The 19703-nt window shown below is 39.1% G+C and overlaps 1 protein-coding gene across 11 annotated transcripts in view; it reads right to left on the bottom strand.

The window, feature by feature from the left end:
• The window catches only part of sorcs2 (sortilin-related VPS10 domain containing receptor 2), a 347239-nt gene that overhangs the window by 70773 nt on the left and 256763 nt on the right, over positions 1–19703 (bottom strand). For all 11 annotated transcript variants that reach the window (XM_044340749.1, XM_044340750.1, XM_044340753.1 and 8 more), the window contains 2 exons: positions 13828–13992; positions 4467–4540 (listed from right to left, as the gene is read on the bottom strand). In XM_044340749.1, coding sequence (XP_044196684.1) covers positions 4467–4540; positions 13828–13992 — 239 coding nt within the window. The remainder of the gene's footprint in view (positions 1–4466; positions 4541–13827; positions 13993–19703) is intronic.

Genomic DNA, 19703 nt, shown 5'->3' with positions numbered 1-19703 from the left:
TGCCAAAATATAATATCCCTTTGGAGGCTGTGAGAGTTATTGCAATCAAATTTAAAGATCCCCAGACATGTTTTAAGATATATGAAAATACTCTCAATTATTCAGTTACCTCCACAAAATCACCCCCTTCATCCTTATTGAAAAACAAGTTTTGTTTGTTGAGATATTTGTTACTCTATGATGCTGTTGTTGGAACCAGTTCTTATCTTCTGTCAAAGTGATGCATGATTATCATGTGGAGTTTGTGTGATCAATGAAGCAAGTGGATAGTATTTGTGACAAAACTGTATGCAGGGGCTCAGACCAGTCGCTACTGCTGAGGGCAATGGTGATTGTGTGATGTAAGTGTTCATACAACCACAAGAGGTCACCAGTTGGGTAACGAGGAAGAATAATGTCTAAAAATGGGGATCTGATTGATGGAGGATGGAGGCAAAGAAAGAAAAGGACTAGTAAATAACTCGTCAGTAACTATTAAACGTATGTAGCTGCAGGTGTCTTTGCTGTTACCTGTTAGACAACCAAACTGCCTCTATGTGTCCTGCTGAAATGTCCTTGACCAAGACTTTGAACCTCTGGTTTCCTACTCAGTGCAAGTTAAACTAGATAAAAGTGTCAGCTGCATGCTTGAAATGCAAATGTCTAAGACTGAAGGTAAACGCGCTCTCCGCACTGGCGATAGATCATTTATTCATTCCACTAACACTTTGGTCCAGTTAGACTTTCATCACTAAGTGTGTGGGATTTTCTTCTTCTTTGCTTAGGGAAGTGAAAGCAGACAAGCAGAGAGAGCCAAAAGAGAAGCAGGGGAAATGAAATGAACGATAGACATGACTGATAGACAGATACAAGGGGTTGATATAATAAAGAAAAGAGAATTGATTTCTGGGAAAAGGAGGATGAAGCGCAACATGCTACAAAAACATCCTCCTTGGGCTGGAATTCAGTTTCATCCCAGCTCTGGTTTCACTGCCATTGGATTACTCTTTTATCCACATGCTTTTCCACAGCATTTCATATTTATCGCCTATCCTATCCTAACGTTTGCTTTTGTTGTCAGCTGTCATTCTGTGCAATGCCAGTTCAATTTTAAAAACTACCGTTTTCTTTCCATTCAGGATGACAAATACAAACTTTACAGCCCGGGATCACAAAAACAAGGTCCACCAGAACACATTTGGCCAGACCACCCCAGCAGCAGATTGGATTTAATGTGATGTTTTTTATGTGATTTATGTGCACTGGCTGCCAGACTCCTGTTCTCTTGTTGCTTTTATGACTCTTAGGCCACAGGCAAGGCTAAGGCCAGAGCCAACAACCAGCTAACTCTGTCTACTCTGACCACACGCATTTATAGCACATGTATGCACAGGCATGTCAACACATACTTTTTTCTGGGAGTGCCAGAGCAGGTCGCAACCTTACAGTACTGTATGTGCAGGCCTGAATACCTGAGTGCACATTGCTGCAAGGGATTTTTAACTGAGCCAAATAAAATATAGCAGTATGTGGTTTGATTTCAGCGCAGTGTGGATTAAATATACACTGTAAAATAATCATCTGATCTTCCACTTCCTAGATACAGCTTTAGCCAGACAATATAAAAAACTTTTTTTTTATACAAACTGGGGATGTGATGAAATCCAGATGTGAAAAGTAACTTGTTGGTGAACTTAGGGATAGTTCGGCATTCTGGGAAATATGCTTGTTTTCTTTCTGAGAGTGAGATAAGAGGACTGAAACCAGTCTTTTCTCTGTGTATTAAACCTGCATTAATGGATTTACACTTGGGGATGGTGCAACAAGCTGTAATATTATCACCTTATAAAGCTGTGATGGTGAACATGTTCATAGTTGCATATTTACACATCTACCAGAGAAGAACATTAGAACTAACCAGAGAAAACAAAAACAAACAGACAAGAAAAACACTAACCAGAACTTCTAAAGCTCACTAGTTAACATGTTGTGTTTTGTTTTTGTTATCCATATTTCCATATCCAATTTGTAATTTTAGCCAGGTGCAAGGACTGTGTGCAGCTCCTCAGGTGGGGCCCTTCTGGCTGTTCCAAAGTCAAGGCTTAAATCTAAAAGTGACTGTGCTTTTGTGCTTTTGTCATCAGGGCCCCTCGGCTTTGGAATGACCTGCCTCAGGAGACAGAATCAGTAACTTCTTTTAAATCACTTCTTAAAGCTATTTTCTACAGACTTGCTTTTATGTGATGTCGTCTTTTTTATCATCTGTTAATCTTTTTATCATCTCTTTATTGTTTTTCATTTTCTTCTACTGCCGTCTTCTTAATGTTGGCAATGTCATTGCTTTCTCTGTCATGTGTCTTTGCTTTTGTATTGCACTGCCTTTTGCTTTGTAAACTCTGTTTTTAAAGGTGCTATCTGAATAGCATAATAAAGTTGTTGTTGTTATTGTTATTATTATCTATAGAGGTGTTGGTATGAGTATTTTTTAACTTTGGACAGAGCCGGGCGCAGTCTTTATGCTAAGTTAGGCACAGACATGAGACTGATATCAATCTTCTCATCTCACTCTCTAAAAGAAAGTAAAACATTCAACTATTCCTTTAAGACAGATTGAAGATAACTCTTCATTACAGGGGTCAAGTTGAGCATTCAGATCTCAAGTCTGATATGTAACTTTAGTCTGGAGCAGCAAGCACTTAAGGTTGTTTCTCTGCCTCTGTAGCCCTCCCTCATTCTCTCCCCCGCTTTCTCATTTTTTACAGCACAGAGTGTGGATGATTTGTGTGTTCGAGTTGGTGGAATAAATCAGAGGTGTCTGTTCGTGCCAACCAGCTCATTTACTATCAGCAGTGAGAAGAAACAAACTCACGGGAGTTTGCAATGCCCCTCTGACTTTCAGGAGATGAGAAAGAGTGTACTCAATTGTAGTTAAATGCAGCACGTTCAAATGCATCATCTTACAATAACGCAGATTGGACAGGGAGGAGTAGAAAGAAGTTGAGAAAAGAGCAAGAGTTTAAAAAAAAAAAAGAGAACTCAGAGGTGAGAGGAAGAAAGGAAGGAAGGAGATAAAGAGGAAGAGATACAAGATAAGGTGAGAGTGAGGAGGGGAAGGATCGGAGGAGATAACTCTCATGCTGTGATACATTACATGAGCAGGGAGAAGTCGTATACTTCCGCTTGCTGTGGGTACTTTTCCTGCTACTGGAACCACAAAACTATCAAGAGATTCATCTATAAAAAGGTTCCGCTGCATAAACTTCAGGGCTTATGAGCAAAATCCAATTCAAATTTCTAATTTAAGAAAAATTTGAGCAGATGTTTTCTGTATTGTGGTCAAAGTAAAAGTGATTTATTAGTATGTGGGATGTTAATGCTGTAGATATCATTTTACAATTTGGGAAAGATTGTGTAAACAAATGCTTGCAATACCACATTGCATACCATATTTGGTCATGAGAGCCCCCATGGAAACTAAAAAAATTTAGGTGAGAAGTTCCTCTGACTAACCAACATGGAGAATTGAGAGTATATGTATCTAAAAACCAAGAAAAAACTCTTCTTTCTTGGTTTCCAACAATTGTTTCATTCTATATAACAAGTTTTTCAGCTGATTAAACCTAAAGAAAACAGTACAACATTTCGGGAAAGACCCTTATTAACTTTTTTTCTGAGAGTGAAATGAGACGATTAACATCAATTTCATGTCTGTGCATAAAGTATGAAGCTGCAATCAGGACATGGTTAGCCTAACTTAGCATAAAGACTGGAAGCAGGGGGAAACAGCTAGCCTAGCTCTGTCTAAAGTTCAAAAATACACCTACCAACACCTCTAAAGTTGTCTAATTTACACAGTGCATCTTGTTTGTTTAACTCATACATAACATAACATAGACAATCATATTTTAATAGTTAAATTAGATAAGTAGTTGTATTGAATTAATGAATTTTCTGAAGGAATAGGAATGTAAAAATATAACGTGAAGAATTTCAGGTTGAACGTTTTCTTTGTCTTGTTGAATGTTTTTATATTATGAAGTAAGTTATGTTGAATTTACATGTGAAATTATGTTTCTGAAAGTTTAATATAATCACATAAGTGTTGCATAACTTTATTTGATTCACTTTAGTATTAAACTTTTATCTCAATGTAGATGGTTGAGCTGTGCAAATGGTTTGAAAAAGTTGACATAGGCATAAATGACCAACTCACAGTATTGGCATCTGCAGATAAACAATGTGTTAACGGTATCAAGAATTTTCATATCAGTACGTCCTTCACCTTTTTGTCTGTTTGACTGCTGCCTGTATGCAAATGATGTTCTGTAATGTGTGTGTATGCAAATGATTTACAGTAATAATAACAGGAGTGATTTGCATCTCATGCATCTAGGTTGCTGAAGTGCTAGTCAAAACATTTGTCTAGGGTTGGCAGGTGTGCAACAGATGCATTCCTTAGAGTAATGAGAAAATAAAGGTTGACTGACCAGAAGACTCTGTCCTTAGTCACCCGCTCCTGAAGCAAAGTCCACTTGCGGCCCAGGTCTGTGGAAGCAAAGAGCTGGACACAAAAAACAGAGGAGAAGACCACTATTAGACAGAAAAAACACACTCAAAGCATGTAGCATTAAATTGTAAAGCCTAACCTGAGCCCTATTACCAGCTGTATCCTTTACAAAGGGAGGATAAATCTATAGTCTATTTGGAAAAAAGTTCACCCAATCAAGCTACTGAATTTCATGGTTCACCAAGTTAAGACTGAGCTCAATTAATTATTAATCATAGCAGGTTTGGTGTGTTTGTGTGAGTGTGCGCATATGGCTTATATTTTATGAGCAGTTTGTAGTGTAGTACAGAGGAGGAGAAGAGCAGAGGACGGGCTCCTGCTGTCCTCCTTAAGGCCAGATCTCTTATATCAATTTAAGGGCTTTTCACATTGCATATTCTTAGCCCTGGGCTAAGCGCTGGTCCTGGGATAACTTAGCCCCTTTTCACACACACATCGTTAACCCAGGGCTATACGATTCACATTGCACTCGTACTAGCCCTGGGTTATATGTCGTTGGAACACGTGACTAATGTTTACATTCTAGAATGACGTGTGACTACTCCATTGTTTACTTCAGCCTTGTGTCACACTGGCATCTTTTAGCGCTGTGTTTAGTCGATTTTCAGTTTGCAAACTCGGGGATGACCCAGCAGGGCCAGCAAGCCCTAGGCTAAAGTCAGGGTTAGCCCACTTTGGAGTGTGCCAAGATTGTGCCAATGTGAAAGCTTTCATAGCCAGGGGCTAAGAGCTTCCTTAGCCTGGGGATAAGAAGGTTCTAAGAATTCTTTTAGCCTTGGGCTAAGTGCAGTGTGAAAAGCCCTTTAATGTACTTCTTTTTTTTCATGCTAATCTGTTATCGGCCCAAACAGCAGAGGTCCAGCAGAGGACATCCTCCCAAACCAATCAACAACCAGAATACAATATAATACAGTTTCTGGTGGACAACCACAGTGCTGATGTATTATCTTGTATGTGTATACTCTTTGGTAGACGCCATTGTGGTGGACAACCATAATACTGACACATGCATCTTGTCCGCCTAGACTGTTTGGTAGAGGGGGTATGATGCCATTGACAGGTGACCACAACTCAACAAAGTATATAACATAGGTCTAGTCATTTTTAGACATCTTAATGCAGAATAGTCACATATTACAGCTTTAACAAGAATGCAGCAGAGATCATATAATGTGCTGTAGGTAGTTTGCTTGTTGAAGTTACAGTGAGATGTCTGGACCGACTCATTCATTTGGAATTGATCAGTTTTTAATTGAGTGGTTGTTCAGTCACCTGTTGGTGTTGTGTGATTAGTGAATGAGTGTGCAGGAGGTCTGGCTGCCTGCTTCTGACAGTTTCTTCATACTTGTTCATTTTTAGGTTGAGCTGTATATTGAGTAATAAGCTTAAAGTAACTAGGACTTTTTTTAAAGACTTTTTTTAAATACTAAAAGTAACTAGAATAACAACAGTGTTAACATGTCAGCTTTGTAGACTATATTTTGTGTGTGCATATAGATAAGAGTGTGTAGATCGTGTATTTGATACATGCATTCACACTTTCTATTGTGATATGTTGTCTGTTTTTGATGAAAACATAAATCTGTTGTCACAACAGAACAATACTATAAATTTGAAGTTAACTTGGTTTATAATTCAACAGGTTCTGTTATAAATTATCTTGGTGTATAGTGTTTTAAAATCTTATTCCATGTGCCCCTTTTTAACTTTAAGCACCTATCCCTTTAAAGGTCTCTGCACCACCCTGCATTTGAATATAAGAACATAACATAACTTGAACATAAGAAAGTAGAGATAAGCAGCCAACTAATGTAAAATAACATGACACTGTGGGTTTGTTTTCCTCCTGTCTGCCCCAATTGTTGGGGTGTAGTAGAGTGAGAGTGTGTGTGTGTGTGTGTGTGTGTGTGTTGCCTGGGCTTGTGCAGCATTGATCGCACCCATAATGAAAATCTATTGATTCCTACACACAAGATATCCTTGATGTCTGAAAAGCACACTGGAGCCGAGAAAAGAATTTCACTACACAGTGTGCACACTTCCTCTACCATTAGAGGAAAAAATACAAAATTGTGAAACTCTTTCTCAATGCTCGTCATTGACAAGAGGTTCTGTTGTGAAGGCAGTGCATTCTCTCTACTTCCGGCTCATAACAACCTTTCTCGTTCAGGGTCATCAGAAAATATAAATAATCAATGATCAAACACCCCTCTGGCCTAAAGCACATTCCAATTGCACATTTCTGGCTGTGAAAAAGAAAAGCTACAGCTGACCTTGATAGAAATCTGTCTCTGCCCTCACAAACCCTCTTAATTTACATGTGCTGCTACGCGTCCTCCCATCATCCTCTAGCTAAATGATTTTTTTTTTGTTCTGTTTGAATGGATTCCTCGCTTCCATCTGCAGTCTGCCCATATGGAACAGATTAAAACCTAATTGAATTTCTTGTTTAATTACGTGTAAATTATTAAAGCTGAGGAGGAGTGGAGCCGACTCAAACTTATGAACTATTGGACCTAATGTTGCACCTCTATCTCTCCAGCTCAGTTTTCACTTTGCGGTTCACTTTTCAATTAGGGTGTGTGTATATATATATATATATGTGTGTGTGTGTGTGTGTGTTTGACTGTGTCTTGCATTCAGAGTTGTGAAATGATGCGTGACACAGATCAATGAATTATTTGCTTTAATTGAATCAGAACTTGCTCTGTTTTCTATTATTTATGTGGCGTTTTACCTTTATTTAAAGGTCGATGGTTGGGAATGACAGGAAACACAGAGAAACAGAATGGAGGGTGACAAGGTCTCTGAAAGGATTTTAAAGGACCAGTGTGTAGGATTTAGTGGCGTCTAGCGGTGATATTGCAACCGACTGAATACCCCTTCCCTCCTCTTACAAATGTGTAGGAGAATCTACAGTGGCTGCCAAACTCCATAAAAAATATGAAAACGTGAAAGGCCGTCTCTAGAGCCAGTGTTTTGTTTGTCTGTTCTGGGCTACTGTAGAAACATGGTGGTGCAACATGGCGGGCTCCATGGAAGAGGACCCACTCACTGTGTAGATATTAAGGGCTCATTCTAAGGTAACAAAAACACGATTCTTATTTTCAGGTGATTATACACCAATTAAAACATACTTAAGAATATCATATTCCATTTCTGCCAAGTCCACTAAATTCACCTTTAACAGGGGACTATCACACAATGACAAAAAACTTTTCTCATTCTATTGGTTTTCTACTCTTCAAGAAATAACAGAATGACCTTGAAAGACAAAATCACGATACAAAAATAACAAACCTCACACTAACCTCAAGTGTTTACATAAATGAATAGATTGCAATGAACAGCTACAAAATAATTGAAAACAAAAATAAACTATAAAAAAATTAAATTAAAAAATAACATTACTAAGCAAATTGTCAAGTTTTCTATTTATCTAAGAAACCTACAAGATGCTTTTATGGTGGGAGTTTATCCATAGTGATAAGACTGATGACTGAAGGTTAGACAGATGAGAAAGAACATGCTGTCCCGTCAAGAATGTTTCAACATCTTCAGTGTATTGTTGGTTTATCAAAGTGGCTGTTTTGGAGAATGAATTCTCTCTGCAACAGAGTAAAATTTTTATGTCCCTGCATACTAATGATAATCTACTGTATGTTGCTTAAGAAGAGCATCAAATGCTTGTAACAAAATTTGAACGTAAAGGCTCCTCTCTTGTGGAACCATCATCCAGATTTGGTCCAGGGGGCAGACACCCTCTCTACATTATGTTACAAGTAGGCTTAAAACTTTCCTTTTTGGTAAAGCTTATGGCTAGGGCCCGCCAGGCTCGCCTTGGACCAGCCCTTAGTTACGCTGCTATAGGCCAAGACTGCCGGGGGACTTCCCCTGATGCACTGAGCTCCTCTCTCCTCCTCCTTCTCCTCTCCATCTGTATGCATTCATGTACCATTAATGCATGTTACAAACTTGGCTTCTTCCCCGGAGATTTTGTGCTTTCTTGTCTCACAGTATAATTGACATGGACCCCCTGGTTATGGACGGTGGGCCTCTGGGGACCATTGCTGTGGGGACGCTGCTTGTTACTATTGTTGTTATTCTGCTTCTGTGTCTCTCTCTCTCCCTTCTCCCCCTCCCTCCCTCTTTCTCTGTCAACCCAACCAGTCAAGGCAGATGGCCGCCCACCTAGAGCCCGGTTCTGCTTGAGGTTTCTTCCTGTTAGAGGGGAGTTTTTCCTTACTGCTATTGGGTCTCAGTAAATTAAAGAGTACGGTCTACACCTGCTTTATGTGAAAAGTGCCTTGAGATAATTTCTGTTATGATTTGGCACTATATCAATAATATTGAATTGAATTGAACTGAACACTTTTCTCATTCTAATGACAAAAGTGTGAGAAAACCATAGAAAACCATATTCATTCTTGAAATGGAAAATGACTGTGTGAATCTGAGATTGCAGTATATGGTCACATATTAAAACACTGTCATGGTCAAACAAACATCCAAACAAATATTTGACATTCGGCTTTCCTGAAGTGAATTAACTTGTTTGAAGTGTTTTGTCCACCAACTTTTCATTCCTTCCTCTATTTGTCTGTGAAAAGCACTGTCCCATGTTTTTTTTGGTTTGTGAACCCTTAGACTAAAGCCAACTTGTGACTCCTCATCACAGGTTATGTATGACCTTAATGTGGAGATGAGTTCTGAGCAGGTCAACCAAAGAGTGATTTTTAGTTGTGTATTGAAACAGAGGTGAAAGCAGGCCAGTACGGTCTAGTACTCCGTACCACTAAAAGAATCAGTGCTGGTACGCAGTACTGGAAATAGAGAGACAGCAGTTGCCTGCCAGAACCCACATACAACCCATCATAATCGCATTTGCAACAAGAAAACACATCTGCTAATGATAGGTCAACATAAACAACAGTTAGTTTTCTTATAAATTGCTTCTGAATAGTTCCAGTTTGTTTATGCCGAGCACAGGCCTGTGGGTTTTTAATCCATGCTGGAGGGAACCCCCGCTGCCTTTCCAAAACTGCTTACTTACTGGCTAACTCTGCAGCTTTTTTATTCCAACAACATGGACAGCAGGTCAAACAAGCTATGTGACTTCCATGGGGTGCTCTTTAACTTTGGCATAATAACTGTGTGTGTGCGCATAATTGCTTCTTAAACACACACAGTGCATAGAAGGATGTGTTTGATTTATTGTTCCCATACTTTTGATTTTTTCACGACCAAATCATGCATTTTATTGATGTCATTTGCACCAGGCACGTATGATTGATAAATGATTCCACCAAAATTCCAAACATTTTTGTGGTTGGCTTTCACATTACCAGCATGTTTGTGCTTCACTTTCATACCTTTTTCAGAAACAAAGGGATGAAAAACATCAACGCAACAGACTCTTGTTGAAGAATGCCATTTGATTAAAACATACATGAAGCAGAATGCAAAGACCAATTATTCAAATGTTTAAGAGAAAACAGAGAGATGCGGAAACTGAGAATGTGGTGGTTTAAGTAAGGAGAACAATGCCCAGGGATAATGACTCAGAGCAAGTTGAGAGGAGACAGGGACTCAGCAAAAAGAAATGGCAGGACCCTCAGAAGCAAGCACAGGTGATGATGTTAGGCCTACTGTGTACCTTTCTATATGGAAAGAAGAACAGTATGAACAGTTCAGGCACAAAAATGAATAGCTGTCTGCTCACAATGGAAAGCTAGGCTGAACCCCGTACCATGATATGAAGGATCTGGGTCTCATGGCATCCTGTGGTGTCAATATTGCTATTCACTGAGCTGAGAGAAACCCCATTTGGTAACTCAAAGGATGTCCAGCTTTTATCACTACACAAAGCACAGGAGCTACACAGGAACTCCACAGCACATAATGAAGCAATCAGGATTTTTCAGACAGCAAAGAAAGACATACTTCTTAACATGAATGCCAGTAGTCAGGAGTCTGCATCTGAGTCTACTTCCAGGGTATTCAGTACAGCATATTATGTGGCCAAGAACAACAAGCCTTTCACAGACTTTGAGAGTCTGGTTGACCTGCAGCATGCTAATTCTACTGATTTAGGGTGTATTTTGCACAGCAAGACTGTCTATGTTGACATAATTGACCATGTGTCATCACAGATGAAAGAGGAACTTCTGAATAAGATAATAGAGACAAGGAGTAAGATCACAGTATTGGCTGATGAGTCAACCACTGTTGGGCACAAATCAACACTAATTTTGTTTCTGAAGGCTAGTGTTGATGGAGACATGGAGCCTATTGCCTTTCCATTGGACTTGGTTGGGCTGGATAATTTGTGTGGAACAGCTTGTGGGTTGCTGTTGAGTTGCAGCAGGGCAGTCTCTGCAGTTTGGCACTTAAATCCAGCCTTGGCGCAACATTTCCATGAGGCATCAGAGGATGATACAAGGGACAGCAGAGAGAGGGCTGAATTCAAAGGTCTGCTTTCTAAGATGTGCTCTGTCAACTTCCTGAAAAGTCAGATGTGATGTTATGACCGAACTCAAGAACTTGTCAGAAATTCTTCAGAACAGGAAGACCACACTCCCAAAGGCCCATGACATCATGACAATGTATGTCAAATGCATAGAAAGCCTCAGAAGGTACCCAGGAAAACATGCAGTTGACATCAGTCAGACAAAGGAAGAGCAGTTAAGAGTTGGCAAGACTCCCATCATTAACTTTGTTCATCCAAGCAGTGGCAGAGAATATGAAAGAAAGAGTCTTCACAACCACGGCAAACAGAGCACAAGATAGTGTCACAGCCAACTGAAAAGAGGCTCACAATAGCTTTATCAATCAAATGGCAGTTCTCAACCCTGACAATTGGGATCACGACAATCCTCGATTTGGAGAAGATAAGGTGAGGGGGCTTTGTGTCGTGTCCCCTATCTGAATGAACAAGATGCCCACCTTGGGTTCACTGAATACAAGGCAAGTGGAGGAAGAAGCATTCGTAACGAGATGAGGAAGTTGCTTATGGCAGTGGACACACTTTCCACAAGCCATGCTGATTGTGAGCAGGGGTTCAGCGTAATGAACAATATCATAACTGAGTACAGGAGCAAACTGACAACAAGAAATTCAGCAAATCTAGAAATCAAATCTAGAAAAGCAATCTACTTTCATCCCTGATTAATGTCCAGATAATGTAAACAGGACTGCATAGTCTTTGACTGGCACTGTCCTCATCTCACAGTTCTTCTTCTACAGTGTGTGTAGGCATGAATAACTCATCAACTGAATCATTTCAATGTCTCCCGACAACAAGACATAAGTACTACATAGGATGGCAGAGTGTTGTCTCAGTGGTCATGTTTGCTGGGGCTGGACTGACATGTTAGAACAATGGAAGTAGTTAACGCCACTTTGCAGCAGAGAAGGCTGGATGTAAAACAGCAGTAGAGAACCTTGTAGGAGAAATATTATCTGCTGTAGAAGTGTTATTAACAAGCACTAGAGAAATCCCCCTTCCCAGTATAATTGTCAGTTTTAATTAGCCTATTTTATCACATCTATTAACACTGACAATTTTACTTTGTCAAAACACCATAACGAGGCATTCACCTGGAATCATGAAAAAACTGTGCCCTGATGATTTATTTATTATATGTTGTCAGTGTTGAGGAGTAGCGACACTACATATAGCGATGAAACTTCTGTAGTTTCAATATATTCCCCAGTAGCATTCAAGTAGCATAGCTACAGTACTTGCTAGCTACTCAAAAGAAAGTGCATTTCTTTATTATATTACTTAACAGCAGATATTTCTTGACGTGAAATAGCTTCAACAGAGTTAGCTAACTTCTGATTAGCTTGTAGCTGATTAGCAACTGTTAAAAAGTAGCTTTGCCAACACTGTCATGGTAAAAATGTGACATTCAACTATATTTAACAACTTGATATTACAAACTAGTGATAAGAGATTTTAGCTAACTTTAGCTTCGATTTTATTTTACTCTATTTTAATTGTCACTTTGTATTGCTTTGCTGTTGATACACAACAAAGCAATACAAAGTGCTATATAGATAAATTTGTCGCACCTTAAATAAACCTACAGGTTAGCCAAATTTACTTGGAAGAGAAAAGGAAGGTGAACAGTAAAGTTATTACCTAAAATGAAGCTTTGGTGAAAGTTCAGTAAGGAAGATCTCTTCCCTTTATCTTTAGACGCAGCTGGATTGGCATGATCACACAAGATCACTACAGAATCCATCTTGTCAGGCTTCAAGTTATGCGCTTGTGTCCATCAGCATCCTATGAGGAGCTACTGGCAACTACGGGTGTGGTTTACGTGTGATGACAGCGAGAAGCAACTGTTCATTCAAAACAACAATGGCAGCTCCTAAAGAGGTCCTGTCCTGTCTCCTATCTTCATAAGGGCCATCTTTATGAAGATGCTACCCACTGATGGAGTTGAATCATCAAATATCTTCCTCCGTCACTAATCTCAATAAATATTGTTATACACTTACAAATGATCTCTCCTTATTGATCTGTCCTTTGCAAACATCCTTCACAGTTTACAGACAGACTTCCTGGTTCCTATTTGCATAGTTTGTAGGTGCACACAGTTTTCCAGTCCAAGGAGGGATTATTACCTACAAATCTCATCCTTTGGTTTTACCTTCAAATAAAGTGGTTCAAGATCATCTAGCTAACTTGCTGTTTATAACCTGTATGATTTTCTTACTGATGCCATAACTACAAAAATAAGATCCAAGTTGTAATAAATTGGAATGATCCTTTAAGATCAGAATCATTGGCGCATCTGAAATCCTGACCGAAAGAGATATTATGAGATGAATGTATAACAAAGTGTATTCAAATAGACTCACTGTGTGTGTTTGTTGTATCTAAAGCCAGACTTCTCTGTCTTTCCAGTGATTATATTTCAAAGGGTTTCCTGCTGAAAACCAAGTGAGAGTGCAACATGTTTTCAATTTGAAATGTAATATCAAAGAGTGCGTGTGTGTTTGGATATGGCCGCTGTTTTGGTTATTCAACTTGCATTATTCACTTGCATAAGACGATTTGCCCTCCAGCTGTATTGTCGTATGGTAAATCACATGTCAAGTTTTCTTCTGAGGCTCGTGTTCTGCTGTTGCGTGTGAAAATTGAAATTTAATGCATTGCTGCACAGTAGAGATCTCTTACTGTTGTAACATCAGTGCTGTCTTCTTGTTCATCCTTTCAGCTACAAAATCAACTATTTATTTTTATGTCTCTGCAGCGCTCTGATACCCACCCTTCCCTCCTTGCAGTAGGCCAGAAGCTTGTCTTCCTCCTTGGGGTGGAAGATGAGCGTGTCTGGGGTGAAGGAGATGGACTGCCGCTGGAAGGAGGAACCCTCGTCAGTGCTGATGAACAGCATCTGATCCCTTTCGTTTATGGATGAACCCACCAGCACTACCTAAAACAGAGACAGACAGAGGAGGACAGGAAGAAAACAGAGGTCAGAGGTGAAATGGTCAGAGGGTGACATCCTGCAACATATTCATTGCTCAGTCAGCAGTCTGTGGAAGTCCTAAAAATGCTTTCCTCCTCATATCAATACTTGTACATATATTAATTCCCATGCGTGCCCTGGAATCCTAAAACTGATGAATATAAATGCATGCATGGCCACGCATGCACATTTATTCAAGGCCGTCCTCTGAGACATAAGAACTTTCCATCAACCTTACATGCTGGCCGTGGCGACACCATATTGATTACCTATTCTGAGTTTTATAGCTCATAAAATGAATGCATTAAACAAGGGCCCGCCCCAACCAACCAATCACAATTATGTCCTGGACACTCAGGAGTAAGGCTACCAATAGGGCTGATTGATAGGAACTAATGAACCAATCCCATTCTTTAGGAGTCCTTGAGAGGTGGGAAGCTGTCCAGTGAGTGTTTGTGAGTGTTGGTGTTCATTAACATCATGGTGTTGTTTAGAGCTGGTCTGTACAGAAAGTATTTGTTATAGTACAGGAACCTTTTCAACAGTTTCTTTAGTCAACTAAATAATGAAAATCATTCAGTGACAGCTGTGTTCCTTCTAAACATTCGTTTAATTCAGTTGCCAAGGTTTTAGATTAATGAATGCAAAGCAGTGAAGAAACATAGTGTATAAAAGGAAAGGAAAGCATAGCTTGTAATGATTATCAAAAACATTCATTATGCTTTTTGTGTATACACAAAAATTAGTAAGCAGCCGCAGAAATGCACTCACATGAAAGACATTATCCCACAAGTACAAATGCTTTCTTTTCTGACTCTACTTTCTTTCACTTAAACACAGAAAAATCCTCTTTTGCAGCTCTAACCAATACACTGTTTCCTCCACTGACTTCTCAAGCAACCATAAATATCCAACCATGTCTCAAGTACAAGTTTACTGTTGTGTTTTCATTCTTTGTGTGCTTATGCGTGAACTCAGAGTGGAAGCATCCATTCACCAAACTGTATGCTACGCTTTTCACAGTTAGGTGTCATTTTTTATAGTTGCACATCCCAAAAGAAGGACGTTCATTCTTGACATTGAAGACAGTAGTTTGACATAATCATCACTCATTCTTTGTATTTCATTCTTTATGACTGTGAAACTCGAATGAAAATGTTTTTTTCACATTGCGACATTAACTTTAAAACTGTTATTTTAATATAATTTTGCATTAACATGGTTAATTGTGTTAAATTCCCTGTAATATGCTACATCACAAAAATCAATACAAAGCTTTTGCACTACAAGAGGTGGGGGTTGGGGGTCAAATTCTGCTTAGGGCCCCAAAAATGCCTGGACCAGCCCTGGTCATCTAGTATAAATTTGCCATTTCCAGCTGCATCCTATAAATGTCTGCACATGTATGACTAAAAGATATTAATATTTCATGTATCATAACTTGATCTATATACATATTGCTCAATTCAAATTATAAAAAGCACATTAATGCTGCAGAATTTTGAATAAAAGCTATTAATTTGATGTTGCCAGTCTTCCATGTTTTCAGTCCTTAAACCTTAGTGTTTATTGATTTTATTATGTGTATATTTAAATGTATTTTGATTGTTTTCATCTCTGATTTCATTAAGATTTCCAAATACATTTCTGGCAATTCTTGCTCTGTCTATTCTCTTAACTGTTATCATAAAAGAGAGGACATCAAATTCTCCCCCACATAGGCTTGACACAGCTTGCCCCACATACTTGAACTCTGAGGCTGTAGCTGAGTCTTTTCTTTATTGTATTAGATAAAGAAAATGAATGTGTGTGCCTTGAGACACACGGGCTAGTCGGTAATCATGCACGCACGCACACACGCACACGCACACACACACACACACACACACACACACACACACACACAAAGTCTTTTCAGTATGCTCATCATGACTGCAATTAGGCAGCGCACGCAAGCCTCGCATCTTGCTGGCTGCACTACTTGAGAGCTCTGTGTGTTTGTGTGTAACTGCTGCTTGTTCTGAACACACTTCTGTGAGGAGCATGGTCAATTAAAAGGCCCAGTGTTTGTTTGTTTTGCCAGAAGAAGGCCAACAAGGACGAAGTGGTGGAGTGGTAAAGTCAGAAGAGCGGGAGAGACAGAGGAGAGTATTATTTCTCCTACCATAACGGTCTTTCTTTGTCTTTAATTTGTGAAAGCTAACTAAGCATGTGTATTCTCTGTATTTGCACCTGGGAGCTGCCCACCGTGTTTGCTATTGACAGTCAAGCAGCTCCACTAGAAAGCTCATGGTTCAGTGCCTTGCTCAAGGGCACCTTGAGATCATTGGCTCAGACAGTTTTTATTGTGGATTTAGGGATTTAACTAACACTTTTGCACTCACAATCCTGCATTTCTACCCTCTAAACAGCCGTCGGCCATAACTGGGTAATGATAAGAATTAAGAGGCGCCTGCTGGTAAGCAATGGAGCGTTCATTTACATGTCAAAATAGCTAACTCTTGCACTTCTACAGTATGAACCACAGAGAGATTCCATATTTTAAAGGCACATGTCTAACTGTGGTTTCTCCTCGTGTCCCTGTGGGGCAGGACCATCAATCAGGTCAGCCTGCCCCTGCCAATATGTCTCTATTTAAAGGACATCACTCAGTTTAACCTAGTTGAGCTCTGACAGCTGGACATCCTCAGGACACACATATACACACACACACACACACACACACACAGACAGCCCACACACATCACAGCATCAGACACTGACAGAAAATGTACAGCCAGACAAGAATCGCCAGGTAAAAGTCATATGTCATTCAGGCGACATGAATGTGTGTGTAATATTTACAGTTTTCACTGTATGGGAATGTTTTATTTAGAAGAGAAAACATGTATGTCTTTCTCTGTATTATTACATTAGATCCACTGGCCCATAACAGCCTGAAATAGCAGTACTCAGGAATGTTTCAGAACTAGCCGATGATGCAAATAGCCATTACCATCTAAAAAGTTTGGAAGGTTTTAAAGGAGCACTTCACTGATTTTACCATCTCAACAACTACTACAGTACTACACCTATGAAAACAGTTACATAGAGAGACACAGTGAAAGCTTATTGTAAAATAACCTTATTTTCATATCATATTGACATTTTTAGTGACACAAATAACTAAAAATCCAGTATTGGAACACAGCCAGTATGTAGCGTGGTTTACTTCATATGATTTGAATCTAAAAACAAAAAAAAAATCCAATGTCGTTGTTATGCAATATGTTTTTAGTTGCCTTTAATTAGCAGAATTAGCCATAAGCCCTAGTTAAACGTCACCAGGCCAACAGAAGAGGAGAGTCTATGGAAAAGTCAGAGTTCTGCAGATAGTAAACACACTTTATTTTTTCAGAAAGAAGAAGTAAGTAAGAAATGCTCAATGAGAGATTGCATTGAGTTACACAAGCTAGTGAGAACAGAGGCTTGCCCGGAGGTGATGTCAGGACTTCAGCTCTCTGTAACGTTTTCCATGTCTGAAGGAGCTTTGTCAAGTCTGAGGAAATAACCCTGATAATGCCATCGGGGGTATCTCAGCTCAGGCTTGTAAGCTACAGTTTTTTTTTTTTGACAGAAATCCCTCTTTACGTTTAAAAACACGGGCATTTAGTAGTCAGGTTGAGTCTGACGAAACATGCTATTCAGTTGCATTATGGGAAATGAAGGTTCCAGTGTTTTTGGAGCTCCACTCCTACTGAGGACTTAAAGTGAGGATATATTACTTTGACTTTGACCATTGGTTTTTTTTTGCAAGTCTCCCATCTTTATGAAAGTGCAGCATTAAATCACTGGAGAAACCTTTTAAGTCATTCTGTTGGGTTTTACTGTTTGGTTTTGAGACTGCAGTTGAAAGCAGTTATAAGCCAAAATGATTGACACTATTATAGTATACTGCACCAATGAAAGAGGCATAAATGCATGTAATGTAAAACACTGGTTCCCAACCTTTCAGACTTGTAACCATTTAAAGCCCAGCAACTTCTATCTTAAATGAATTTCAGAATAAATACCAATTACATATAGAGTATATAAAGTGCAACCAGTACCAAAGTGCAAAACATCCATAAAATGCATAGAGAATGTGGTGATATTGTATAAAGTGAGTTCATTAGTCCAGTATGTTGAGATCCGTCCATATTTCTCCTCCACCAGAGCTCAGCAAGTTCTGTATGTTTGGATGGCAGTTTATCTTCCATAATACAATATATGACAGATTTATCGCATAAATCAAAATGTACATACATGAGCTTTCAGTTTATCCCAGACATCCTGAGCTCTGTAATGGTCCATTAAAAGATGCTGCTGTGTCTCATCGTCATTGCAGTAAATCACTGGACATTCTTTTGCTGTTACGTAACAACTCTGAGACACATCAGCTCTAACAGGAAGTCTTCCCACAGATATCAGCCACCGAACATCCCTAATGCCCTCTGACAGATTCTTATTTTTTGGATTTTTTATCACCTTTAAGCTAAGTTAGTTAAATTAATTAATCCCCCATATTTAAAATCGTTTATTTTATTATAAATCATTTTGCTGGGTAAACCACCCCAGTCTATTTGTAAATGATGGTATTGTGTAATAAAACTCCCATATAATAACTTATATCCAACCCACAGAGCATTTCCTGTGATGGCAGCAGATATATTTTTTTTACAAAAGCAATTTTTAATCTGTCACCAAGATCTACAGCACCTAAACCACCATATTCTTTGCCTTTATATATTAATTCTCATGTGGTGGCTTTCCTGGTTGTTCCCCAGATTAAGTTGACACTGTTTGTTTAGTTGGATTATTATTTTGTTGGGTGGAGGAAAAATATTTGCTAGAAAAAAGAGCTTAGATAGGATGAAGGTTTTGAATATATTTATTCTTGTTTCGTAATTAGTATCTTTGTTTTCCCATTTCTGTACCTCTTCTTGAATTTCACATTTTTTCCCCCTCACAGTTTCTTTCACTACATTCACTGATACAAATATTCAGACTGAGCCACCCCCGTCATAGGTTGTATCTTTGACCATTTAAACCAGAGTGATGTTCTCTTTGCAGATGGTTTCATTTTAATAGTTTTGAGAGGCCTGAGGAGGGACAATAGCAGCAGTATTTCTTTCACAAGATAAGAGCATAGGTTTAAGAAGAGTCAGAGTAAATGTCTTAAACCTAACATTGTGTGACAGAAATGTTTTTTCTTGTTCCTTTCTACCTGTTAAACATCTCAGATTTATGTAGCAACCACTTACCCAACCCTGACTCAAAAAGACAGAATAGTTCAAAATGAACTACAACATTTTTTTTTAAAAACTGACAGAACAAAAGTTTGAAACATTTTGACCAGGTGAATCCAGGAAAATTCTGCAGTCTTAGCCATTACATAAGTCTTAGAAAATACAGATAAATGACAGTGATCTAGAGAGCAAGAGATTCCTTGAACACCTCATCATCGTCTCCTGCCGCAGTAACAGTACTTGCCAACAAGTGGCACTCTTGTCAAGCTATAAGTGAGTGAGCATGCTCCTATAACTCCATATTAAGGTTGAAACTGAGCTTGACTCACCAACTCATAGAAAGACTGTGGACTTTTTGGGATGCAGCAAAACAGAGGACTGGGGGAGGGCAGACCCACACTACAATTC

Source organism: Thunnus albacares, chromosome 22 (genome assembly GCF_914725855.1).
Source record: "Thunnus albacares chromosome 22, fThuAlb1.1, whole genome shotgun sequence".
Lineage (NCBI taxonomy): Eukaryota > Metazoa > Chordata > Actinopteri > Scombriformes > Scombridae > Thunnus > Thunnus albacares.
This window is presented reverse-complemented; position numbering and strand designations above follow the sequence as displayed.